We start from the raw sequence: 27,232 nt of genomic DNA on the forward strand, positions 1-27,232 counted from the left end.
TTGGTTTAAGTAAAAGGGCATAACCAGACATCCCTTTTTAGTTATCCTACTTCTCCAGCAAGCTCTAAGGTGGATGATGGTCTCCCTTGACTATTTTGTTTGCTCATTGTGTGACCGGAGGAGCAACTTCTAGAACTCCAGGAGGACTGTGGCTCCTGCAGTCGGAGCTCTTTCTGTTGCAAGTTCTACCAGCCCATCTTAAACTAACCTAGGCAAAACAAAAAACGGGAGCGAGGTCCAGCCTCAAGGGCCCCTGCATCCGGGTGCACACGCCATGAGAACTCTAACTCTTGACTCTTTGCTCTCAATATACTAGTCTCATTTTCTTCTGCTTCAGAAAGCTTCCTGTGCAGTGGGAGATGTCAACTCCACTCACATTTTTATCACAGCTTAAAGACCTCAGAGGAAAGAAAGGGTTTCCCTTCTCCCTGCTGCGTTGTGAAAATCCCACTGAAGGGCTCAAGCTCAGGTCGGGTCACCTGCTAACCTCTGGCTCCCCCATGCGGCCAGAGGGATGCGGCCACTGACATTGGCACCAGCGTGAATCCCCCTGGTTTGTGTAAAATCTGGCAACAGATACCAGAAAATGCCTGAGGTGGGGGTGATGGCAGAGTCAACACTACTATACCATCCTTTACAGTGAAGCTTCTCTTAAAGGAGCAATAAAATTTCACCCCAGTCAATTATGTTTTTAAGAGGAAGGCGGAGCAAGAGCAATTAAGAGCAGAAATGCAGTCCGTGGATGATTTCCCCTCCACCCTTACTGCAAGAACTGCAGGCGTTCCTCACTGCTAATTTGGAGATTGCTGGTTTGCTCGGGGTGTGGGGAGGTGGAGAAATAATGTTCCGAGGAATACTCATGAAAAACTCCGTTGCAGTTCTCTACAGTTTCCTAGGGATACTTACACAATGAGAAGTGAGGGTCACCCAAGTGTCCTGGGGCATGTGACCTTATTGGCAAATCTTGGCAAAAAATAATTTCTTCAGTCCTTGCTCTACCCAATCCCAGCTAAAGTATTCACATACCAGAGGAATACATCTGCCTCGGGAATCTTTTCCCTTTTAGGGCTGTACATGGCAGATCCCAATAGGCCTCACTGAGGGCCTGTCGTCAGGGCTATTCAAAAACACCAAGGCAGTTGAGGCCCGTGTGGTGGCTCACACCTGTAGTCCCTAGCTACTTGGGAGGCTGAGGTGGGAAGATCGCTTGAGCCCAGTAGGTGGGGCTGCAGTGAGCTATGATGGCACCACTGCGCTCCAACCTGGGTGACAGAGCAAGATCTCGTCTCTGAAAAAAACAAAACAAAACCCACTATGTCAGTCAATGAGATGGGTGCTGAAGTAAAGAAGTGAAGAGGAATAGGAGAGAAACAATTTTTTCTGCAGACTTTCCAGAACAAGCAAAACCCAACTATGACGCTCTGCCAGTTGTCCTCTACCTTCATAATGTAATTTGCCACATGCATGACCCAAAGCAATGTTTCTTACACTGCAGACTGTGACTCATCAACGAGTTCTGGAACTAACGTAGCGATCACAACCAGCATGTTCTTGTAAAAAATAAAAAATAGAACAGAATCTATGTTAAGGCATCACACTTACCACTTACAAAGGTGTCATTTCCTGAAACTTTTGTATATTCCAGATTACGATGTAAAATGTATTTCTTAGTTTGGGCCATGTCAAAACTAAGGAAACTTGGGAAGTCACTGACCTAAATAATTAAACAGGGTATTTGTTTTCTCATCGCTGTCCTTGTAACCAGACTGTTAAGAATACACACACATTTACTAGCACATGTGTTTCAAATCCAATTTAAGAGTAGAACACCTTTTTGGATAGAATATTAGAATCCACGCTTGTTAAACAAGAGAAACTGAGGCTTAAATAAAGACAGCATGTCTTTCTAGCTCAAGGATTCTTAGCAACAGCAGAATTAATGGCACAAGCCTTCTCTCCATGACACTTGAGACTGCAGTGGCAATTCTTACGGTTGGCACAGCCTGGTGAGTGGTCTTTACTTTCCTTACTGGCAGTTATTATCCTGCTGGCTTTAACAAGCCTTTCAGCAAACCCCTAGCCTAGAAAGATTCGAAGGGCAATATTTTGAAATGGGAACATGAACTGAAATAGCCATGTTTGACTTAACCCTTTTAAATCAGAGATGATGCTCACAGCGAAAGCAAAACACCTTCCCAATACTTGTCTCTGAGACCGAGAGACTCTCTGTTTAATTCTTTACTTGCCTGAATATTTCTTCAGATTAGGGCTTCCATGAACTCTAAGAATATTTTTATCAAAAATAGTGACCTCTAAGGTAATGGTAATAAGCGGAAATTATCCAAAGACGTATAAAGAAAGAGAATCTCCCCCCACCACCTCCTCCTCCTGCCTGAGATAACCAATGTGAACTGCCCTGGTTTGTATCTTTCCACATTCTTTTTCGTATCCAAGCATATTCAAACATATATCCCTACGGTGAAATGAGAATATAGTGTGCCAATAAATTATTCTGAAACTCACTTTTCTCAACAAATACTTCAAGGACATCCGTCCAAGTCTGCTTCTCAACAGCTATGTAATATTCCAAGTATGAATACCATAATGTATTAAATCAGTTCTGTATTTTTTCTGTTGTTTCCAAATTTTTGTCAACTTAAAAAATCCTACTTTAAGCATCAAAGTACACATATCATACAGTGCTTTTATTGCTATAAGATAGATTCCCCAACAGTTACCTGAATAAGTCAAAATATTTGTTTTAGTATTAATAGACATTGTCCGATTACTTTTTAAATAGATTGTAGTAATTCACACTCCCACCAGCAATGGAGAAGTGCCATTTCTCTGCATCTTTACAAGCACTGAATATTAACCTCTCTTACTTAGTTTTAGTTCCTATTTTAACTAGAAAACACATATTTATTGGCCGGGCACAGTAGCTTATGCCTGTAATCCCAGCACTTTGGGAGGCCAAAGTGGGTGGATCACTTCAGGTCAGGAGTTTGAGACCACCCTGGCCAACATGGCAAAACCCTGTCTCTACTAAAACTACAAAAATTAGCCAGGCATTTTGTGGTGGCAGGTACCTGTAATCCCAGCTATTCAGGAGGCTGAGCTAGGAGAATCACTGGAATCCAGGAGGCAGAGGCAGAGGTGGCAGTGAGCCAAGATCGCACCACTGCACTCCAGCCTGGGTGACAGAGCGAGACTCAGTCTCAAAAAAAAAAAAAAAAAAAAACAGAAAACACATGCTTATCAACACTTAGAATCCCCTTACATGAGTAAGGGAGAGCTTGACATATAAAAATTTGTCATATGAAAATTCTTGGCAGTTTTTTCTATGTTTTCTACGTGATGTATATATAACCTTTTATAATTATAATTTATAACATTATAATTATGTAACATTAATTAAAATACACCATGCCAACACCTGTGAAAAGGGAAAAATAAAGTATATATATATCATGATTTCTGTTAAATATTATATTTAACAAGATACATTTCCCTTTCCATTGTGGATCAAGTTAATTAACATAAAATGCTCTTTACTAAGAGCTATGGGATTTGAGGCTCAGTTGCTGAGATTCAGTATTTCAGTGCTGCAGTGTTTCTTATTTTCTTGCTTTGGTCACACATAAAACTCTTATATGATTCTGAAATTCAGTGAATAAAGGTCAGAGACATATTACTTTAGACACTGAATCAAATTAATACTTCTACCAAAATATTCTTAAAACCCATTTTTAAGTAACTACTGCAAAAGCTGTATTAGCATAAACCATTTCTTCCAGCTACTTGGGAAACTAAGGGGAAAGGTACCTATTGAGTATATGTTTGTCTTCACAGCATTAGTAGCAATGTGGGAAAATTCCAGAAAAAAAAAAAATGCAAAAAGCCAGGCTTTCCAAATCAGTCATGCAAGGTATTTTTTCAAGAGCAGGAGTTGGCCTAGATCACATGCGGTTTGCTGAGTCCCGGTCCTGGCATCATAAAGCTGAGAAAATACAGTGTAGGTTTGAAGCCGAGACAACAGCAGAGTAACAAAAAACACATGGTAGGAGTGGGATCCACATGGGAAAAGCAACACTGAGATGGAAGTTAACAAAGTGTATATATAGATTTACTTATATATATATATTTATTATATTTACACATACAGTGTGTCTATATATACACACTATTATCTGGTCTTTATTAAGATTTGCTTTATTATAGAAGAAAATGAAATTACCTGAGATTGTAAATCCTTTCTAATTACAAAGGCAGTATCAATAAATGTCACATATCAATAAATGTCAGCCTCTTAAAGGAGGTCTGGGATGGAATGAACAAACAATTCGTATATCCTTTTTTTTTTAACTCACCATTATCACAAGGCTTAAAATATTTGTACTCTATAACTCAGCTGCTAAATATATATATATCGAGGAACTACAAGTGAATTTCATTCTTTTGTATATTTTCCAGAGTTTATACAATAAACATTGTGCCTTTTAAAATGAGAGCAAAAAAGATACATTAGTATTGGCCTTGAATCAAAGAAATTGAGTTTCTTCTGAATCTCGACATGACATACACAGAAATAGTCAACAACTTTTGTCATAAAAGAACAATGACAGCACATGTATTTGACAGCTGTTTTTCTTTTTACTTTTTACTTTTTTTTTTTTTTTTTTTTTTTTTTTGAGATGGAGTCTCACTCTGTTGCCCAGGCTGGAGTGCAGTGGTGCTATCTCGGCTCACTGAAACCTCCACCTCCCAGGTTCAAGCAATTCTCCCACCTTAGCCTCCTGAGTAGCTGGGACTACAGGCGCTCGCCAACACACTCAGCTGATTTTTGTGTTTTGTAGAGACAGGGTTTCATCATGTTGGTCAGTCTGGTTTCAAACTCCTTTGATAGGTGTTTTTTATCTTAGGTGTTTAGTACATCATTTGATTAATTCTTAGCCCTCAGAACAAAGTAATGGTATTGGCTTTGGTCTCAGCCTACTATTGTCCATTGATGAAGCTGTTGCAGGAAGAGCCCCAAGGTCCCAAGCATCAAACCTAGTACTGGGTGACAGTTCATCAGTCGAACATGGCATGACAGGGAGAAGGCCTGGCACCGAGAAGCAGAATTTCCAAGAGTATGAGTGAATGAATGATGGTGGTCGGTGGAAGGAAATTATGAACACGTGTATTCCCCAGGCACGCAGAAAAACACATTGGTTTAAAACATGTAAGCTTAGCAGAAAACTGGCAGGAAGAAATAAAAGGATCTATATTTTAAAAGCAGTAAAGGGAAATAGTTGAGTAAAATGTTGGGTTTTCTCTATTAGAAAGTCTGACATACACCATGTGAAATTGTAGGGATGTGGCCACTTCCAAGTAGATGATCTGGTGTACAAAACTCAGTATTACTCTCTCCTTTTGTTTTTGCAGGTAAAAAGGGGCCACTACGGAGTTCAAAGGACAGAACTCCTACCTGGCGACCGGGACAACCTGGCCATTCAGACCCGGGGTGGCCCAGAAAAGCATGAAGTAACTGGCTGGGTGCTGGTGAGTACCAGAACCAAGAGCTGGCAAGAGTTTCATTCTTAGCATTAGACATAAGCGGACCTGGCAAAGGTGCCTGATGCACCGCCAGCCTGAAGGTGCAGCAAGCACCTTCCACATCTCTTTGGAATAGCTTTACCATGGAGTCACTGCTTCTCTTTCAGAGAAACTAAAGGAAAAGTGCTTTATTGCATGTTTTGAAAACAACCAAGGAATTAACAAGAACTACTATTTTCCTAAGAGTTCAAAGCAAAATCCTCACACGGAGCTGCATGGCCCAAGCATCGTTTTAACTCATTATTGATTAATAAATACCTTATTTTACTTGACCCTTGATATTCATGGAGAATACTTTGATCATATACCCTTATCAAGGTTGCCCTCAAACCGATAATGTGTACCTATCCAGTTTTTAACCTATGCAGTATGATCAAAAGTTGTCCACTACGTTTCCTGAGATGACTCCTCAGCAAACCAAATGTAGTAGCTATCGAAGTCTCCTAGCACAGGACTTGCACTACTTCTGACAGCACCTTTGCTATGAATCCCCTGGTCATCTTAGGAAATTTATGAAATAATGACCTCATTGGAACCACTGACAAAAGAGAAGACCACCACAGAGGAATACTAGATCCTTTTTCTTTCACAGGTATCTCCTCTAAGTAAGGAAGATGCTGGAGAATATGAGTGCCATGCATCCAATTCCCAAGGACAGGCTTCAGCATCGGCAAAAATTACAGTGGTTGATGCCTTACATGAAATACCAGTGAAAAAAGGTACACAATAAATCTCACAGCCATTTAAAAATGACTAGTACATTTGCTTAAAAAAGAACAGAACTAATTATGAAAGTATCAGACATAGCTATTAATGAAATTCTGTAGTTAGGAACCCATAAGGGCATTAAGTATGCCATTAAAATGTAGCGCATGAGACTCCCAAAGATTATCTGGATGGGTGACTGGACGTCATTATTATGACTTAGATGCTTTTACCTTACCTAACATTTAAGAGTCAAAAGTCAAACTTGCCTGGAATGGCTTCTATTTCCCATAGCTTTCTACCTATCTACTTGGCATTTTCCCTTTGTGTTGTGACTATTATATTAAATTCCCATTTAAAAGAAAACGGTTGTGGGCAATTCTCACCCTTCACTTTTGCTTTTAAAAGAAAAAGCCAGAAAGAGAGTATACTGGCAAATGCCCACTTCTGTTCTGTCTCCCCTTCCTTCACTTCCAAAAAACTTCCTCTGAAGAACCCATCCTGAGTGTCATAGCAGTGCTACTTTACATTTGTATAATTCTATGAAACTGATGTCTGAATTGGCTTTCCCTTAGACAAAAGAACAAAGTTTACCATCAGCATGTCAAACCATTTCACTGTCCAGATCACTCAGCTGTGATATGAAAATATAAAGAAGTATGTGGTCAGATTCTCTTCAGCCATAATGTGTAATGCCAGGCAATGAAACAGAGCAGTAGCTAAGACTCAAGTCATGCGTTTGAGTCTCAGCTCTGCTACTAATTTTTCCTCCACTTTACCTTTTGAAGATCTGGACTACAAAGGAAAGGTCTTTAACCTCTCTGAATCTCATTTGTGAAATGTGCTCTTCCAATTCTATAATAAGATGTACCTTTGATGCATCAACCAATACAGCAAAATTGCCTTTCATGGCTAAAATCATGTAACTCGAGTTCCACAGAGCACTTCAGCATATTATTTATACAATGACTCATATATCCTTTATCCCCACATTTTAACATCTTCATTTATTTGGAAACACTCAACTACCTGACAGTTCAAAAGTCAACCACATCCCTATATGTAACTAATTTTTATCTTTTTTTTTTTTTTTTTTTAAACAGGTGAAGGTGCTGAGCTATAAACCTCCAGAATATATTAGTCTGCATGGTTAAAAGTAGTCATGGATAACTACATTACCTGTTCTTGCCTAATAAGTTTCTTTTAATCCAATCCACTAACACTTTAGTTATATTCACTGGTTTTATACAGAGAAATACAAAATAAAGATCACACATCAAGACTATCTACAAAACTTTATTATATATTTACAGAAGAAAAGCATGCATATCATTAAACAAATAAACTACTTTTTTATCACAACACAGTACATTACTTGTCATTTTTTAAAAGCCACACAATAGAAATAAGACACCAAGATATTTTTATCTTGTTGAGTCTTGTAAAATAGCTAAACACTCATCATTCGCGGTGCAATACTCATAGACATAAGTTCCTGAAACAATAGTTTGCATGCATAAGGCATTCGCACCAAAGAAATCTGAAAAGAAAAAACAAATAGTAATTAGCAGAATTGTATTGAAGTGACTTCACTTCTCTACCCCAGAAAAAGGCAAAGATCTGGTACTGCAGCTAATGAATAAATGAGCGGAGCTGAGAACACGCACTCTGCTACCTCGGCTTATGGTGGTTCTTTCTCCAAGCAGGCTGTGGTATTTTACCCTTTCTGCCAGACATAATTTATATTCACCCACCTCAACTAAAAGGGTTTTAAAAACTCATTGTTTAAAATCCCTTGTACAAAGTCTTATTATTTCCAAAAGATGAACAGCTTAGAGAAATTACCACACTAAAACCTAAACTGATTTTTAGAAAAATCAAATTATCTTTTTCATATTTACAACTAGGAATCTTACAGAAGCATGCTATCAAAATTGTAAAAATGCCAATCTGTTCCACCACACTAAATCTGCCTGGATAATCAGACCAACATAGTTTCCTCTAAACAAACATCAACTGCCAGTAAAGTCTATACACACCTGGGTTTTATTGCGGCAGCCCCTGCATTCATATGTATGGGTCCTGGTGTTGGCAATCGCCATTATTCCACAAAGATTGCAAACATGAACCTGATATGGATCTGATGCCTCAAACAATCTTTCCCTTAAAAACTGGGCTGCTCCATGGGCAATCTGACAATCTCGTTCCATTTCTCCAAAACGCAGGCCACCGTCACTGTTAAGAGAAAAAAAATATTACTTTGTACTTATTTTTTATTATAAATACTGCCTTGAATAATGGCAAAGGTAGAGAATAATATTTGCAAAGAAGGAGAACTAGGCTAATTTTTATACCCTAGCATTCTCTCTACTGGTGGGGAGAGGAGAAGTCTACCAACTATTTGATGTGCATTAGAAAGTCCCCAAATGGGCTAAGCAAAGTGGCTCACCCCTGTAATCCCAGCACTTTGGGAAGCAGACTGGGTGGATCTCTTGAGCTCAGGAGCCTGAGCAACATGGCAAGACCCCATCTCTATTTTTTAACAAATAAAAATAAAAAAAGAAGGTCCCCAAATGGAGTAGATACATTAGATTCTTAAGTATAGCATTTAAGTTTCCTCATAAGATACAATAAAGCATAAAATGGAGGTTCATCATGCTATCATTTAACTTTCTAGAATTCAACTCTAAACTAAAAAAAGGAGTAATGAAAAAGACAATCTAAATAAGGCAGCTTGTCAATGGAATGGCTGTCCCAGGCAATCAACCTTGAAATCATAAACACATGTTGGCTGAAGTCATGGAAAGAACAGGTAAATGATAATAGGTTTCCACAACATAAGAAGTGAAATGCATTATTCAGATGGCCAGGCAAATAGATGGTGATGGCTTCCTTAACATACTTAATATCCAAAATACACAAAATAAAACCAATGGGTTTATAATGATACTCCCCCAAAACAAAAAAATCATTGGTCGACTTCGGACCACTGATCTGGATCATTAGAAAACCAACTCGCTATTTTGAAAACTTGTAAATAAAAGAAGAGAATCAAGCATTTATTCCTGCCCTTACTATAGGAACGTCACTAGGTAACCAAACAGTTGAGGAAACAAAGTTTTAGAAGTAGTCTGGCTAAAAAACTGAAGAAGAAATGAGAAAAAATAGAATGGTATCAGTTTGAAATCTCTATTTAATTAAGGTCTTTAGGTAGTGATCATTAATAGCTGCTAAAAATCATAAAAAGAAAGGCAACCAGATACTGGAAGTATAGAATACCACCTATGAAGTATTACTGCCAAAAAACTCAAACCCTAAATCTCGAGCCTCAAGATCTAATTACTTACAAAACAAAACAAAACAAAATGAAAAAAGCAGGAATGCACAGCACTTGGGATGCAAGCAGCAAAATCCAGTCTCAAGCCCTGGACAAACAGTCCAGATTCTTCAACAAATAAATTACGAGGGGAAAAAGAAGGCAACCAATAAATTCAAAAAAGGACTTATGAGTCACTACCAATCAATTGCAAAGCGTGGACCTTATTTGTTTACTGATTGAAACCAACAAACCTTTAAAACACTTATGCAATATTCAGGGAAATGTAAGCCTGGATATTTAATATTAAGGAGGTACTGTGGTTAGGTTTAACATCCTAATCTTCTAGAGTAGAGGTTCTCAGAGTGTGGTTTATGGACCTCCTGAGAGTCAAAGTTATTTTTAATAGTAATACTAACAACATATATTTGCTTCTTTCACTGAGTTTACATTTGCACTGATGGTAGAAACATGAATAAAACTGCTGGCACCTTAGCAGAACTCAGGGTAGTAGAACCAAACATTACTAGCAGTCATATTCTCCATTCAAGTAAAGGGGAGAAAAACCAGTTTTACTGAAAAATGTCCTTAATGAAGCAGTGAAAATAAATAGTTTTATTAAACCTTGACCCTTGAGTACACATCTCTTTCATATCCTGTAACTTTTAAAAAATGAAAGTCCTCAAACAGGCACGATGGCTCACACCTATAATCCCAGCACTTTGGGAGGCCAAGGTGAGAGGCTGGATTGAGCCCAGGAGTTTGAGACCAGCTTGAGCAACATAGGAAGACCCAGTCTCTACATAAAAAATAAAGTAAAATAAAATGGAACATTTCATAAGCACTTCTACTGTATAGTGAAGACGACTGTCTTGAACAAAAGCACTTGCATGATTCTGAACTAGTCCTTTTTATCATGGAATATCTTTTTTACTCGAATAGCCAGCTGACACCAACTAGGTTAACTCATCAACATGTTAACACCCATTATGTTAATTCAGACTTAGAATTAAGTTGACGATATTGTAGATATTTGGCAGACAAACAAACAAACAAGAAGAGATGAAAGCAAACAAAAAAAGTAAGTCTTTTACGCTGAGGAAAATAATTTTAAGTATTTGCTGAAAATGATTAAAATTGTGAGCTTCAAGCAAAAATCAGAATTTTAGGAAACTTCTATGCACCACTATGGGCTTGATAGCTCCCTGGTATATTTAAAGGCTTTTCTAATGACATTAGTAGTCATATTAACAAATGCAATTTTTTTATTATAACGAAATATGTCAACATTTGAAAATCTGCATAACTCAGCAAACCAATTATTTTCCAAATGACCAATTAGGATGCTACAAAATATGCATGTGTAAAAGATACATTTGAAGTACAAGACAAACCAATGAACTTTAAACATAAAAAATACAGAAGGTTCATTCATATGGTTTCAGTTTCTACATCAAAACCAATCTTTGAGAAACTACAACTTATCGTTTTGGTGTAGCATCAAAAAAAATCCATAGACCAGGCGCCTTGGCTCGTGCCTATAATCTCAGCACATAAGGAGGCCAAGGCAGACAAGTGGATCACTTGAGGTCCAGAGTCTGAGACCAGCTGGGAGACATGGCAAAATCCTGTCTCTACTAAAAAATATAAAAAATTAGCTGGGCATGGTGGCGCATGCCTGTAGTCCCAGCTACTTGAGGCTGAGGTGGGAGGATCACCTGAGCCTGGAAAGTAGAGGCTGCAGTGAGCTGTGATTATGCCACCACACTCCAGACTAAGGAACAGGGGTGAACCTGTCCCAAAAAAAAAAAAAGCAGGGCGGGGACAGGGGCTGGGCGCGGTGGCTCTTGCCTATAATCCCAGCAATTTGGGAGGCCAAGGCAGGTGGATCACTTGAGGCCAAGAGTTTGAGACCAGCCTGGTCAACATGGTGAAACCCTGGCTCTACAAAAAATACAAAAATTAGCTGGGCTTGGTGGCGCACACCTGTAATCCCAGCTACTCGGGAGGCTGAGGCACGAGAATCGCTTGAACCCAGGAGGTGAAGGTTGCCGTGAGCCAAGATCGCACCACTGCACTCCAGCCTGGGTGAGAGTGAGACTGTCTCAGAAAAAAAAAAAAAAAAATCAAAATATTCCTCTTTTTCCAACCACTTATCTGCATGAAATCAGAGTTTCCTCATATACTTAAATATAAAAAATAAAATACTACAATGGAATGAATGCAGAAGCAGATGTAAGAATCCAGCTGTTTCCAGCCAGGTCATTAGAGAGATTACAAAAATGTAAACCAATGTTATTCTTGTTACTAAATTCATCTGGAAAATAGATATATTTTTCATTAAACATGGTTTTTTGTTTTGTTTTGTTATCGAGACAGTCTCACTCTGTCACCCAGGCTAGAGTGCAGTGACGCGATCTTGGCTCACTGCAACCTCTACCTCCCGGGTTCAAGCAATTCTTCCCTCAGGCTCCTGAGTAGCTGGGATTACAGGTGTGAGCCCCGCGCCCAGCCAAAACATGTTATTTATGTTAACATGTAATGAGCTTATTAGCATTTTTTAAATAATAAATTTAAAATCTCAGCTTTAACTTCTAATATGATAAATATCAATAAATACAACTCACATAAAACAAAAGCATTGTGGGTTCCTGGGATCAAGAGATTTGAGAACCATTCTTTTAAAGATATACACTGAAACATTTATAGGAGAAATTATATGATGTCTGGACTTTGCTTAAAAATAATCAAGAGGGCGGGGCGCAGTGGTTCATGCCTGTAATTCCAATACTTTGGGAGGCTGAGGCTAGAGGATTGTGGCCATGAGTTCAAGTTCAGCCTGGGCAACACAGTGAGACCCCATCTCTACAAAATTTTTTTTGTTTTTTGTTTTGAGACGAAGTCTTACTCTGTTACCCAGGCTGGAGTGCAGTGGTATGATCTTGGCTCACAGCAACCTCCGCCTCCCAGGTTCAAGCGATTCTTAGGCCTCAGCCTCCCGAGTAGCTGGGATTACAGGTGTGTGCCCAACTAATTTTTTGTATTTTTAGTAGAGATGGTGTTTCTCCATGTTGACCAGGCTGGTCTTGGACTTCTGACCTCAGGTGATCTACCCGCCTTGGCCTCCCAAAGTGCTGGGATTGCAGACATGAGCCACTGTGCCTGGCCTCTACAAAAAAAATTTTTTTTTAAAAAAGGTGTAGTGGCATAGGCCTATAGCAAAAAAAAGGTTGGAGGGCAACCAATAAATTCAAAAAAGGACCTAAGAGACAGTATCAATTTAGTTACTTGGGAGGCTAAGGTAGGAGGATTGCTTGTGCCCAGTTCAAGGCTGCAGAGAGCCATGGTCATGCCACTGCACTCCAGCCTGGGTGACAGAGTGAGACTCTGCCTTTAAAACATGATAATATCAAAGGTTAGAAGGATAGAGATGAATGCAACAAGACTGGCCATCAGTCGATAATTGTTGAAATGGGGGTAACAGGCACACAGGCATTCATTATACCACTATCTCCATTTTGGTGTGCTGACATTTTTCATAATGTAAGGTTAATTAATAATAATGATGATGATACAGTTCTTACCGAGATCTACCCTCCATGGGCTGTCTATTGAGGATCTGAATAGGTCCCCTAGCACGAGAGTGAATCTTATCATCCACCATATGCTTCAATCGCTGGTAATAAGTGGGGCCAATAAATATTTGTGATGTGATTTTTCGACCAGTGAACCCATTGTACAGGACCTGCAACAAACACAGATTTTGAAGTGTAGACCTAAAAATTAAACAACGTCAAAGAAGATATGTGCATATATTGTGTAACTCCATTTATATAAAAAAGCACAGAACTAATCTAAAATGTTAGCAATTAAGAGAGTAGTTAGCTTGGGGTGGGAGTGGAAAGGTAGCGACTGAAAAAGGTTCAGTCGCTGCCTTCACATTTTTAGATCTTGGTACTAGTCATGAAGCTGTGCTTACTTTGTGAAAATTCATCAAGCTGTATATCTCTATATGTGCACATATTACACTTCAATAAAAGGTTATATTGTTTCAGAATAAAACTACACACATATAAAAAAACACAAATGACAAATTACTACTATAAGAGCAAATATACCTCATTTCCTCTGAGATGATAGCCATAATCAGATAAAAGATTAGAAATCTTCTGCACGTTAACAGCATCATTAAATGGAGTGGCATCACCAATTTCACCCTTGTTAGCCGATACCTTTTTTTAAAAAAAAAAAAAAAGTACTCTTTAAAATGTTGCTTCAGTCTGTCTCCACCTAAAAGTCATATCAATAAAAATGCATTCAAAAAAATTTTAAATACTTTTAAAATTTGAAAGTATTTAGTTTAAGTATTTAAAATTAAAAGACTTTGAACTCGAAATCTATGTTATGGAAAGCTGTGGTATATTAAGGTTCATTTTATAATCTTACACAAAACATTTAGAACAAATGAACTTGCTTAAAACAGAAAAACTCAATTATAAGTATTCCAACAGAAGTCGATCCATGGGATCAAGTACAAAAAAGACTGAGACTCGTAAGTACTTCAGATGGCTCAAGGAAATGACATTTTAATGCCCTAAAACCAAGCCATCCACATGTTAGACTACTGCCACTTTACCTTAAAAGAATACCTAAAAATAGAAAACCTCCACCAAAAGATGCATGTAGAGCTGATAATAGAACTATAAAATTATTAAGTTCACATTGAACTCTCCATCAATAAATTAACTCTTCATCTATAGAAAAGAACCAGTCAAAAGGAAAACCACATACGTAAGTATTAGTTGAATGTAGTATATCTCACAAAAATCCTGACTTGTGCATAACTGCAAATTGCCCAAAAAAAAAAGGCAGAATCATAATCAATTTGAAAGCAGAAAAGTAAATCTCACACTAGCTTTTTACAAAATACTCTGGCTCAAATTTGAGAGCAATCACCTATCAGAGTTTTAGAAGAAGTATCAGCTTAGAATCTATATTTTTGAAGAACATCTCTTACCTTCCCTTGAAGGCATTCAATTAAGTGACCAATAGTCATACGAGAAGGGATGGCATGGGGATTGATGATGATATCAGGGGTGATACCTTCACAGGTGAAAGGCATATCCTATAAAGAAAAATTTTAAAAGGGACTTAAAGATACATATACTAAACTAGAACTGACACCCCCTCCCAAATGAATTTCTGTATGTCCCATATTCTGTTTCAACATGGTATGTTCATATACTTATTCAACAATAAAATCAAAAAGTTCAATCTGTATCATCTTCGAGCTCTTAAGTTAAAGCAAATTTTGATTTAAAAAAAAATGTTTAACAAAACTGTGGTCTGGGCGTGAGGGAGATCAAAGATACCTACCTCTTGTCTATACTGAATACCACAAGTACCCTTTTGACCATGTCGACTAGCAAATTTGTCTCCAATCTGTGGAATCCTAACAGAGCGTACCTAAATTCATACAAAAATAAGTTAGGTGGATCTGGTTTACTTTAGAAGACTAGCTACATGAACAAAGTTGTACTCACCCTTATTTTACAAAATTTATATCCTTCCTGGTTGAGAGTTACCATAACTTGATCCACAATGCCTGTCTCGCTAGTTCTCAGAAAAGTGCTACAGTCTCTCTTGGTATAGCGTCTATTAGTGCTCTCCAATTCATCTTCATTTTCAGGCAAGGTGACTGTTTTGCCTATAATAACATCATCTCCTGATACACGAACCCCTGGAGCTATCAAACCATCATCATCCAGTTTGTCATAAATGGCATGCCTCATGCCTGTGAGGAAATAGACATGGAATGTCACATAATCCCCAACAAAAGATTAAAAACCACATACATGAATCAGTTCCAAGTCAGAGAGAAGGCCACAGGAATTTCTATACCATGAATCATACCCTTATTCCAAATATTACAAACTATTCTGAATTCTGTAATACCACAGTCCACACAGGAAAAAAAGAAAAAAAAAAAGTCTATGAAGAAAAAGAACATTGGAATCAGCATTGGGAAAGCAGATTCTTCCATGACAGACATTTATCAAGTGACTCTGGATATGTTTTTTGCCATCTTCTGATTTCTATATTATAAGAGGAAGAATATCTCTGCCATCAGTGGGTACAGGAGAAAAAATTTTTTAATTAAAAAGAGAATATCTATGGATTCCCTCTGCATACATCCTCCCACAGAAATTGTGGATTTCATCTTAACTCAATCTTAACTCCACTGGACATCAATTCACTACTACACAGAACCACCCAATGGAAGGTGAGTAACAGGAAGATGGCAAAGGAAACAAAATACATTTTACTTCATGCAATGCTATTCAGAGTCAAAACTGTAGCAGAAATGTTGCATTTTCCTGGAACATCCCATCCATCCCACTGCATAAGTAGTTTTTAAGTGTCTGTCAAAATAAATAATTAGAAAATAAGTTTGAGTTTTCTACAACAAACAACAAATGCTAGGTATCCTCTTTTCACTGGTTATTTTTTAAATGTTTACAAATAATGTGGCTGAACAAATATGATCACACCATAATTTGGAAAGGAAGGGGGACAGGCGTGAAGTGTGTCCCCAGAAATTACATGACCTCTCTGATTTCCTAAACTGCCTCCTCAATGCAGGACCTACCAGGAAGGAAGGTCTGTAGCAAGCTCACTCCTAGGTGCAAAGACTTTTATCAAACACACATATTTTCTTAGATGTGAACTCCAAGAATAACATGAAAACTTTCATTGCACAAAAAAAAGGGGAGGGGTATGGGGGCAGGCGCAGGCTGACACAACCCATCAAAATCACTTAGGAAAACCACAGTAAGTTAACTTTGGATTCCATCATTTAAATGTTAGCGTCACTTACCCTGGCATGTTTCACGTGTAGGCTTCTCAAAAACTTCTTCTTGGTCAAATCCTTTTTTAGACTCCTGTTCTTTGTATGAGCGATAGAAAACAGACCTAAAAACACATGGTTCTAAAGGTAAAGTCTATTTTGTAACAAAAGAGCTGAGACTATACCAACAATTTCTCATTTACTTGAAATTTGGGAGACAATTTACACTATGAATCTGGGACAAGAGTAACTGCATTAAGGGTTGGAGTTAAACTCTAAATGTTATCACAAGTTATACATATGTAGCATCTGACCCATAACCTTAACCACCTAGAATTATATGTCAAAATGGAAAAGACCCAGGGTCAATGAGTCCAACCTCCTACACAATTTAAGAATCCATTACATAATAACCCTGAAAGATGGTCACCTAGGTTCTACTCAAACACTTCCAGTGAGAAGTTTTTACAATGGCTGAGCATGGTGGCTCACGCCTGTAATCCTAGCACTTTGGGAGGCCAAGGTGGGTGGATCATCTGAAGTCAGGAGTTCGAGACCAGCCTGGCCAACATGGTCTCTGCTAAAAGTACCAAAAAAAAACAGCTGGGTGTGGTGGTGCAAGCCTGTAATCCCAGGTACCTGGGAAAATGAGGCAGGAGAATCTCTTGAAACCTGGGAGGCAGGGATTGCAGTGAGCCAAGATTGCACCACTGCATTCCAGCCTTGGCAACAGCGAGTTCTGTCTCAAAAAAAAAAAGAAGTTTTTACATTAAGCCATAATATGTATCCTCTGAGTTCTAGTGCTATCCTTTGAAACTACATAGAAAAAGGAAAATCCATTCCCCTCTACTAAATTCCTACTAAGTTTTTAAAACAATCTTTATATGCTTTGAATTTGAGGTCTGTTTGTCAATAGGACAATCAAGCTGAAGCATAATGGAAAACAAGAGTGAAAAGAAAACACACCATAATTTTAACAGTAGTTATCTATGGATTCTAAGGTATTTTTATTTCTTCTTCAGATATTTCTATATTATCTAAATGCAAATGTATATTTCCTTACCAAAAGAAAGGCTCAAAATACTAGCATTTGAAATTCCTGAGAGATATAAGAAGTAGTATCTTCAGTTGTTTGTGACCATCAGCCAGGCCTTCTGCTTTCTGGAGTAGTGCATAGTTAAACTGTATTTTAAGAACTTTTTCTGAATAAAATATTAGTGTTTCCACTGTATCTGTATTTTGACAAATTTACAAAATACAAACCTGAAGAAGCCACGGTCTACAGCTGAACGATTCATGATAACAGAGTCTTCCTGATTATATCCAGTGTATGATGCAATGGCCACAATTGAGTTGATGCCTGCAGTGAATTTAAAAGCACACGTTTAGAAAGGAAAAAAAAAAAAAAAAAAAGCATACATTAAAACATCACCTGGAAAACAGGAAAACTGCCCTTTCTTTAAATCAACTTTAATTAAATCATATTTGCCATAAATGCTTGGGTGTTTGTTGTCATGGTAACTGCCAAAGTCTATTCCTCCTAGAATAGCAATCTGTGAGGCAACTACTCTGATGGCTAAATATCTCATACAAGCAAATCCTAAGACTAGTCACTCCCAATGTATCCATTCTCATAGTAAGTGACTATACATGTGAGTCACCTCCTACTTAGAAAGTGCCTCCCCAAACCAAGTTTCATGATCCTCACAGCAACTCTGTGCCATAAACAAAATAAGCATTATTATTCTCATGAATCAGAAGAGTGAATTAATAATCTACCCATGATCTCAAAATTAATAAGCAATAGGCTCAAGCCCCAGCTCCTTGTCTCCCGATTTCTGGTTTTAGGTTTGAAACTGGTACTACCCTATTTCCCTCTCCTTGTACCACCAAAAAATTATCGTATCTTTCCCACCACAATGAAATTCTTAGTTGCTGCTGCCAAAACACTGTTTGATGAGCCCATAAAATAACTGCATATTCAACTCTTGCCTATAATCCCAGCACTTTGGGAGGCCGAGGCAGGTGGATCACAAGGTCAAGAGATCAAGACCATCGTGGCCAACATGGTGAAACCCTATCTCAACTAAAAATACAAAAATTAGCTGGGCATGGTGGCATGTGCCTGTAGTCCCAGCTACTCGGGAGGCTCAGACAGGAGAATCCCTTAAACCCGGAAGGTGGAGGATGCAATAAGCTGAGATCACACCACTGTACTCCAGCCTGGTAGCAGAGCGAGAATCTGTCACGAAAATAACATAACATAACATAACATAACATAACATAACATAACATAACTTGATATTCTTAACGTGGATATCATCATGAGGAAACAATAGTCAAACCTAAATTGAGACACAGTGCAAAATAACTTTCCTGAACTCTTCACAAATGTCAAGGTGATGAAAGACAAGGAAAGACTAAGAAACTGTTCTAGATTAAGGAAACTAAAGAAACATGTAATTAAATGCAATGCACAATCTAGATTAGCTCCTAGACCCACTAAAGACATCGTTAGGTTTGAATACAATAAAAATTGCTTTCCTTAAAAAAAAAAAAAAACATCATTAGGACAACTGGCAAAATTTGAATTGAGGACTGCTGACTATATGGATAGCAATGTTAACCTGATTTGATGGCTACACTACAGAGAAGGTCCTTGTTCTTAGGAAACACATACCGAAGAAGGAAACACATGCTTCATGCCTGCAACTTACTCTCATGTGGTTCAGGAGAAGAAATAAAAAGGGAGAGAATAATAGAGCAAATGTGGTAAAATGTTAAAAGTTTTTTTAAAGATGGTATGATGGATTGGCTGTAGTGGCTTACATCTGTAATCCTGGCACTTTGGGATGCTGAGGTGGGAAAATCACTTGAGCCCAGAAGTTTGAGACCAGCCTGGGCAACAAAGCGACCCTATCTCTACAAAAAAAAAAGAACTTCAAAATAAAGATGCCATGATGAAGTCAGGAATAACAGAACTGCAGTCCTGCCAGCCATGACTTTCCACTTACGCCAGTACCAAACGAACATTTGCTTTCCAACCTAGTCCTTCAGTATATGTATTTTCTTCTCTAGCCATAAAGAAACTGTATTATCTAAATGTTGGAGAAAACAAAGCACCGCAAGCACAGCCCAAAGACACGTGCATACTGTGTAGACAACCTAACAGATTTTGCTTTTCTAGACAAGAGGAACCCCTTGTGGAGGATTTTGAAAGTAATTTTAACCTATGAGAATTTGCTATCAAAATGTTAGAGCCCCATTACAGTACAATAAAGATGAACTTTACTAACAAATAACAAATGTTACCCACATTCAAAGCCAAAGTCTGTTAATGCAAAAGATAACAACGGTGCCAAAGAACTCTACCATCTCCTTTAATAGTCAACACTCATACCCTTCAGATTTCTCTTCGCCATTTTACCTACCATCCAGTCTCCCTGAGATTCCCCTCCTTACCAGCTACTTCTCAAATCTTCTCTCCTGATTTCTCTTCCTGGTGTCTAAAATTGTCTGCCTCTGGCCTTTTTCTCATTCTAAACTCTCCTTAGGCAATTTCATAGTAATCTATAATTATCATTAATAAATAAAAAATTTTACAACTCTAGATTTGACTTTCTTTCAAATTATGTTTGCAACTCACTGTTGTTGGAAGTTCACGTCTTAGTGTTCTGACACTAAGACACTAAATCAAAGTCAACATATCCAAAACAGAATTACTGTCTTACCTCTAAAACCTCTTTCCCCTTCTAACATGTTCCCAATCTTATTTTTCCCCCAACCTATTCACAGTACCTCTCTTTAATCACTCAAGCCAGAAACACCAACAGTATTTCCAATTCCTCTCTTCATTGTTCTACATTCAGCCATTCATCAAGCCCTATCAAGTGTATTTCAAAAGGTATCTTACCCATCATTCTTTTTCATTTCTTTAGGACCTTGCCATTTCACATTTAGACTACTGCAAAAACCCCTAAATTATCACCCTGCTAATACAGAACCTCACTGCAATCTACTCTTTATGCCGCTGTCAGAATGGTATTCCTAAAACAAATTTCTAATTGTATTACTTCCCTGATCCAAAAGGTTGGATGTGTCTCCATTTTCAAAATAAAATTCAACCTGTTCAGGCTCTCTCCACACTGAGACCAAGCTTTCACTCCCGTATATTTACACTTCACCCACACTAAGCTGACATGACTCCTAACTGTACCCATTTTTCATGACTTCATCCATCTGTGCCCTTGCTTAAACCACCTCTCAAATGCAAACACCCCTTCATCAATTTTGCTCCAATCTAAAATGCCACCTTCTCCATGAAATTGAATCTAGACTTCCAACAGGAATTAATCGCTTCCATCAGTCTGTGCTTCCAAAGGACTTTGTACCACCACCATAAGACTTTCCACATAACTACCTTTTTATTATGTTCACATTTCCCACCATATTATAAATTTCGTGAGAACAGACACTATGTCATATTTATTTTTTAATCCTCCCAAGCACCCAGAAAAGTGCCTTAAACATGGCAGGATCTTAACTAACGTAGAGCAAAACTGACCATACCTGCTGGCAGCTCTCTAAATCGTAGATATTCCATAGACCGTGTAGTCACAAGTGGCTTTTGAGGATAGTAGAGAACATGGGCCAATGTATCCATGCGAACATGAAAGTTGGTGATGTAAACTCCCATAGCCTGCTTACCCATAGCAGACTGGTATGTGTTTCTAGGGGACTAAACGTAAAAATGAAAAGCAGAATCAACAAAAAGTTACTATTGCTAATGGAAAAGACTCTGACAATAAATCAGAAGAAATATGATTGGTAAAATTCCTGATTTTTTCCAAAAACAATAAGTAATAACCATTCGAAATAATCAATTACGGCTCTTAACCATGAAACACAACAGCAAGTATATCAAATGCTGATTCTGTAGGAGTTCAGAGCCTTTCATTTAAAGGCTTTTTCCCTCCAGATGAGATTACAGAGTTACTTCCAATTTTTATTACTTCTCCCAATTCCTCACACCAGAAGACGAAAAGTGATACCAACCTGGTTATGATCAGGAAAGGGAATAATAGATGCACAGACACCAAGGATCATTGAGGGATGAATCTCACAGTGGGTATATGTGGAACAATAAGCTACTTCTTTCTCCTGTAAATCATCTGGAGTCATTGCAAGCATCACTGTTTCTTCTTCCAGTGTATCAATATATTCCACTACGCCACTGGCCACAAGATCCTGCCAACTAAAAAAGAATTCACTCAATTTTCTATTTCCTGAAATATTTTAACTAACTATTCCTCCTACTTAAAAGTATTCCTATATTTATATTTAAATATAGTTTATTATATATTAAATAAACATATAATATATATTTATATATATAGTTTAATATTATATATAACTGACCAACATAGTTACATGATTGTTGACAGTGAAAAAGGTAAGCTGCTGGAAAATAAGGCCTGGTAGAATACACACCTAACTGTTACCAGTATTTACTTGTGAAGAAGAGTATAAATTGGAGGGCAATTTTTTAAATTTATTACACTATTATTTGAATGATTTTTACATTAGTAAACATAACTATATATTCATATTGCTAAAAATATTTAAAGCAGTTTCATCTTTTCACTAAATTTCTTATATTATTCATATTACATCATATTATATGTAATATATTATATTTAGATTATATAGGTTATTTCTCCTTATTACTATTAATAGATTTTAACATATCACAAAAATTTTTTTTTTGAGACAGAGTGTTGCTCTGTTGCCCAGACTGGTACAATCAAAGCTCACTACTCCTAGACTCAAGTGATCCTCCTGCCTCAGGTCTCCTGAGTAGCTGGACTGCAGGTGTATTCCACCACACTTGACTAATTTTTTTTATTTTTTGGAGAGATGGTAGTCTCCCTATATTGCCCAGACTGGTCTTGAACTCCTGATCTCAAGCAATCCTCCCACCTTGACCTCCCAAAGTGCTGAGATTACAGGCATGAGCTCCTAAAGTGCTGAGATTACAGGCATGAGCCACTACACCTGGGCAATCAAAAGGCAATTTAAGCTTAAACAAAATCCTATTAATTATCTTGCTTCATAATAAAAGTTAAGAAAAACAAATGTGACTCCTAATGGTACAGAGTTTTTTGGGAGCAATGAAAGTATTCTAAAACTAGATGATGGGTGCACAACCTTGCAAACATACTAAAAACCACTACTGTATACTTTTTAAAAATCATTAACTTGCCAGACGCGGTGGCTCATGCCTGTAATCCCAGCACTCTGGGAGGCTGAGGCAGGCAGATCACTTGAGACCAGGAGTTCGAGACCAGCCCGGCCAACATGACGAAACCCTGTCTCTACTAAAAATACAAAAATTAGCTGGGTGTGGTGGCGCATGTCTGTAATCCCAGCTACTAGGGTGGTTGAGGCAGGAGAATTGCTTAAATCCAGGAGGCGGAGGTTACAGTCAGCCTAGATCGCATCACTGCACTCCAACATGGGCGACAGAGTTGAGGCTGTGTCAAAAAAAAAAAATTAAAATTAAATAAAATTAAATTAAAAAATGGTTAATTTTATGGTACGTAAATTCTATCTCAATTTTTAATACACACATTTTTCTCACTGCATGTTTTTACCTGTAGTTGTTATATTCTCTCTCTTTCAATTGGTCAATATGCCTCTTCTTCAAAAGTAGCTTTTGTTTTTCCACAATCAGAAGTGGTCTACAAATACGGCCTGCATCTGTATAGATCCGAATCTCCCTCTCTCGAATATCTCTGATCATAGAAACCTATATGTAGAAAGAAAAAACAGTTTCATGAATTTTTATTTTCTCTTTATTAACAGGCTTAGTTAAAAATACAATATAAATCGTACTAAATTTCTGGAGCAACCAATTTATCAAGTAAAATGTGCAAATCTTAGTTTACCATTGTTTAACATATTATAAACAGGTATCATTTAAAATTTTATGAATGAAAAAATCTAACCTTGGCAATTATAAAGCTGAACAATTATATCTGGAAATAATGTCACGCAAGTTAACGTAGGAAATATTTTTTCAATACCACAAACACTAGTACATGACAATTTCTTATTTTGGCTCTTTGCTGATGACATATATCTCACCCTATAACCTTTCAAAAACCAGCCCTATGTCACTATGCTTTGACCATACTTTCCCAGTATTAGCCTGACTTCTCACACACACCTATCAGATGTAAGGTATTAGCCATACTTTCCCAGTCATTAGCCTGACTTCTCACACACACCTATCAGATGTAAGCCTGACTACTCACACCCACCATCAGACAAATGGCTTACAGTCTAGCTATCTAACACAGTGGATAGCCACATGTGACTACTGAGCACTTGAAATGTGGCCATTCTGAACTGAGACGTGCTGTTAAGTACAAACTACATAATGGATTTGAAAGACAGCACCAAAACAGAAAAAAAAGAATGTAAAATGGTTTATTAATAATTTTTATATTAATAGAATGTTGATATAATACTTTGGGATGTATCAAGTCAAATAAAATATGCTATTAAAGACCAGGTGCAATGGCTCATGCCTGTAATCCCAACACTTTGGGAGGCCAATGTGGGCAGATTACCTGAGGTCATGAGTTTGAGACCAGCCTGGCAAACTTGGTGAAATCCTGTCTCTACTAAAAATACAAAAATTATCTGGGTGTGGTGGCACGCGGCTGTAATCCCAGCTCCTCAGGAGGCTGAGGTAGAAGAACCACTTGAACCCGGGAGGCAGAGGTTGCAGTGAGCCGATATCACGCCACTGCACTCCAACCTGAGCAAGAGAGTAAGACCCTGTCTCAAAAAACAAAACAAAACATCAAGTTTTTCTCCAAAATGAAAGAGTCAAAAGACAAGAAAGAGAAAAATGTTCCAAGTTCCTAGTCTACTGCCTGTCCTTAGAAAGTAATTTAAGGAGAAAACACTGTGAGCAAAAATATCATGAGTAGTATTCTAAAGTCCAAGAAAGATTCTGCTTTCAAATGCACTGCCTTAAGTTCTTAGAAAACTAACGTTCCTGACAGAATATAGCTCTATGGTCTTTTTTTTTTTTAAATATAAACAGTGTCTTGATACGTTGCCCCAGGCTGGTTGGTCCTAAATTCCTAGCTTTAAGCAATCCTCCCACCTCAGCCAGCCAAAGTTACGGGATTACAGGCATGAGCCACCACACCCGACCACTCTACCTCACCCACTAGGTGTTTTTGTAAACACAGTTTTATTAGTTTATGTATTACCTACGGCTGGTTCTCACTACAACAGCAGAGCTAAATACATAACACATACTGTATGATGAACAAAACCTGGGTGTGGTGGCGCACACCTTGTGGTCTCAGCCACTTAGGAGACTGAGGTGGGAGGATTGCTGGGGCCCAGAAGGTAGAGGCTGCAATGAACCATGATTGTGCTACTGCATTCCAGCCTGGGTGACAGAGGGAGATCCTCTCAAAAAAAAAAAAAAAAAAAAAAATACAGCCAACCTACTGCATAGCTCCCAACACTTTGGGAAGCCAAGGCAGGAAGGACTGCGTGAGTCCAGGAGTTCAAGACCAGCCGGGCAACATAGTGAGACCCCACCTCTATTAAAAAATACAGAGATAGAGAGAGAAAGAGACATTTTTTTTAGCTTTCTCTTAGCCTTGCCTGCCCTCAAGAGAATCACTCTCTTCCTGCCTTCAAGCTGTAAATAGCCTGGGTCAAAATCTAGGGCCAGGCTGGGCTCAGTGGCTCACATCTGTTATCCCAGCACTTTGGGAGGCCAAGGCAGGCAGATGGCTTGAGCCCAGGAGTTCAAGACCAGCCTGGCCAACTATGGCAAAACCCCATCTCAACCAAAAATACAAAAATTGGCTGGGCGCGGTGGCTCACGTCTGTAATCCAAGCACTTTGGGAGGCTGAGGCAGGCGGATCACCTGAGGTCAGGAGTTCAAGACAAGGCTGGCCAACATGGAGAAACCCAGCCTCTACTAAAAATACAAAATTAGCCAGGCATGGTGGCAGGCACCTGTAATCCTAGCTACTCAGAAGGCTGAGGCAGGAATTGCCTGAACCTGGGAGGCAGAGGCTGCAGTGAGCTGAGATCATGCCAGTGCACTCCAGCCTGAGCGAGAGAGCGAGACTCTCTCTCAAAAAAATAAAAATAGAAATACAAAAATTAGCCGGGCATGGTGGTACACGTCTGTAATCCCAGCTATTCAGGAGGCTGAGGCATAAGAATTTCTTGAACCTGGGAGACAGAGGTTGCAGTGAGCTAAGATCGCAACACTGCACTCCAGCCTGGGCAACAGAGCCAGACTCTGTCCCCGCCCCCGCCCCCCGCCCCAAAAAAAACACTCAGGGCCTGCTGCTGGAAAAGGCCCAGAACAACCAAATTCTCTTCTCTGCTTTGTTAGGTACAAAGACCAGTTACTGGCTAAGTGTGTTCAGTTTCTCTCCAAAACCACTTTCACCCAAAGTACATAGATTTGGGAAAATTAAAAGCCTGAGCTACATTCCTCAAACAGTATACTAAAACCCTTATTTGGGAGAGTAGTAAAGTTCTCAATATATTGTAATGATTTTTTTTAATTATCATTTTATTTTTATTTTTGGAGACAGAGTCTTGCTCTGTCGCCCAGGCTGGAGTGCAATGGCACAATCTCTGCTCATTGCAGCCTCTGCCTCCCAGGTTCAAGCAATTCTCATGCCTCAGCTTCCTGAGTAGCTGGGACTACAGGCGCATGCCACCATGCCTGGTTGATTTTTTTATTTTTAGCAGAGACAGGGTTTTGCCATGTTGGCCAGGTTGGTCTTGAACTCCTGACCTCAAGTAATCCGCCTGCCTCGGCCTCCCAAAGTGCTGGGATTACAGGCATGAGCCACTAGGCCTGGCCTTATTATAATGATTTTTTAAAACCCATCCTAATGCCAAAGCACTTCAATATCCTCCAAAATCCTCCAAAATATAAAACAATCTATTAGCGGTATATCACATTTTATTAATGAATCTGAATTCAAAGGATAAATCCCAGATAGTTATTCCCTTTTTAAAAGTATTCTCAGCTTTATAAAAAGATCCCCAAAAGAATTTTTACTTGAAAATATAATTTGAGTTCTAAAATATAATTTAATAATTTAAAATGTGTCAAAATTTTTGGAAGCATGTATCCAAAGATTAAGGCAAGCAATAACTTTTTTTTTTTTTTTTTTGAGACAGAGTCTCGCTCTGTGGCCAGGCTGGAGTGCAGTGGTGTGACTTTGGCTCACTGCAACCTCCGCCTCCTGGGTTCAAGCAATTCTCCTGCTTCAGCTTCCTGAGTAGCTGGGACTACAGGCGCGAATGACCACGCCCAGCTAATTTTTGTATTTTCAGTAGAAACGGGGTTTCACCACGTTGGCCAGGATGGTCTCAATCTCTTGACATTGTGATCCGCCCTCCTCAGCCTCCCAAAGTGCTGGGATTACAGGCGTAAGCCACAATGCGCAGGCTTTTTTTTATTTTTTGAGACAGAGTCCCACTCTGTCACCCAGGCTGGAGTGCAGTGGTGCGATCTCACCTCACTGCAACCCCCACCCCCTGGGTTCAAGTGATTCTCCTGTCTCAGCCTCCCCAGTAGCTATGATTACAGGCCTGTGCCACCATGCCTGGCTAATTGTTGTATTTTTGGTAGAGATGCGGTTTCACCATATTGGCCAGGCTGTGCGTGAACTCCTGACCTCAGGTGATCTACCTGCCT

At 38.6% G+C, this 27,232-nt stretch overlaps 2 protein-coding genes across 2 annotated transcripts in view; one reads left to right on the forward strand and one right to left on the reverse strand.

Moving 5' to 3' along the window:
• IGFBP7 (insulin like growth factor binding protein 7) overlaps positions 1-7,669 on the forward strand; it is a 76,941-nt gene extending 69,272 nt beyond the window's left edge. The window contains exons 3-5 of the mRNA XM_023192211.1: positions 5,428-5,544; positions 6,191-6,317; positions 7,407-7,669. Coding sequence (XP_023047979.1) covers positions 5,428-5,544; positions 6,191-6,317; positions 7,407-7,426 — 264 coding nt within the window. The 3' untranslated portion in view covers positions 7,427-7,669. The remainder of the gene's footprint in view (positions 1-5,427; positions 5,545-6,190; positions 6,318-7,406) is intronic.
• POLR2B (RNA polymerase II subunit B) overlaps positions 7,584-27,232 on the reverse strand; it is a 49,899-nt gene continuing 30,250 nt past the window's right edge. The window contains exons 14-25 of the mRNA XM_023192207.3: positions 23,120-23,274; positions 21,522-21,720; positions 21,036-21,204; positions 17,730-17,826; positions 16,497-16,591; positions 15,163-15,413; positions 14,996-15,085; positions 14,637-14,744; positions 13,738-13,851; positions 13,204-13,364; positions 8,343-8,538; positions 7,584-7,843 (exon numbers count right to left, since the gene is read on the reverse strand). Coding sequence (XP_023047975.1) covers positions 7,754-7,843; positions 8,343-8,538; positions 13,204-13,364; positions 13,738-13,851; positions 14,637-14,744; positions 14,996-15,085; positions 15,163-15,413; positions 16,497-16,591; positions 17,730-17,826; positions 21,036-21,204; positions 21,522-21,720; positions 23,120-23,274 — 1,725 coding nt within the window. The 3' untranslated portion in view covers positions 7,584-7,753. The remainder of the gene's footprint in view (positions 7,844-8,342; positions 8,539-13,203; positions 13,365-13,737; positions 13,852-14,636; positions 14,745-14,995; positions 15,086-15,162; positions 15,414-16,496; positions 16,592-17,729; positions 17,827-21,035; positions 21,205-21,521; positions 21,721-23,119; positions 23,275-27,232) is intronic.

Source organism: Piliocolobus tephrosceles, chromosome 3 (assembly GCF_002776525.5).
Source record: "Piliocolobus tephrosceles isolate RC106 chromosome 3, ASM277652v3, whole genome shotgun sequence".
In the NCBI taxonomy this organism is placed as follows: domain Eukaryota; kingdom Metazoa; phylum Chordata; class Mammalia; order Primates; family Cercopithecidae; genus Piliocolobus; species Piliocolobus tephrosceles.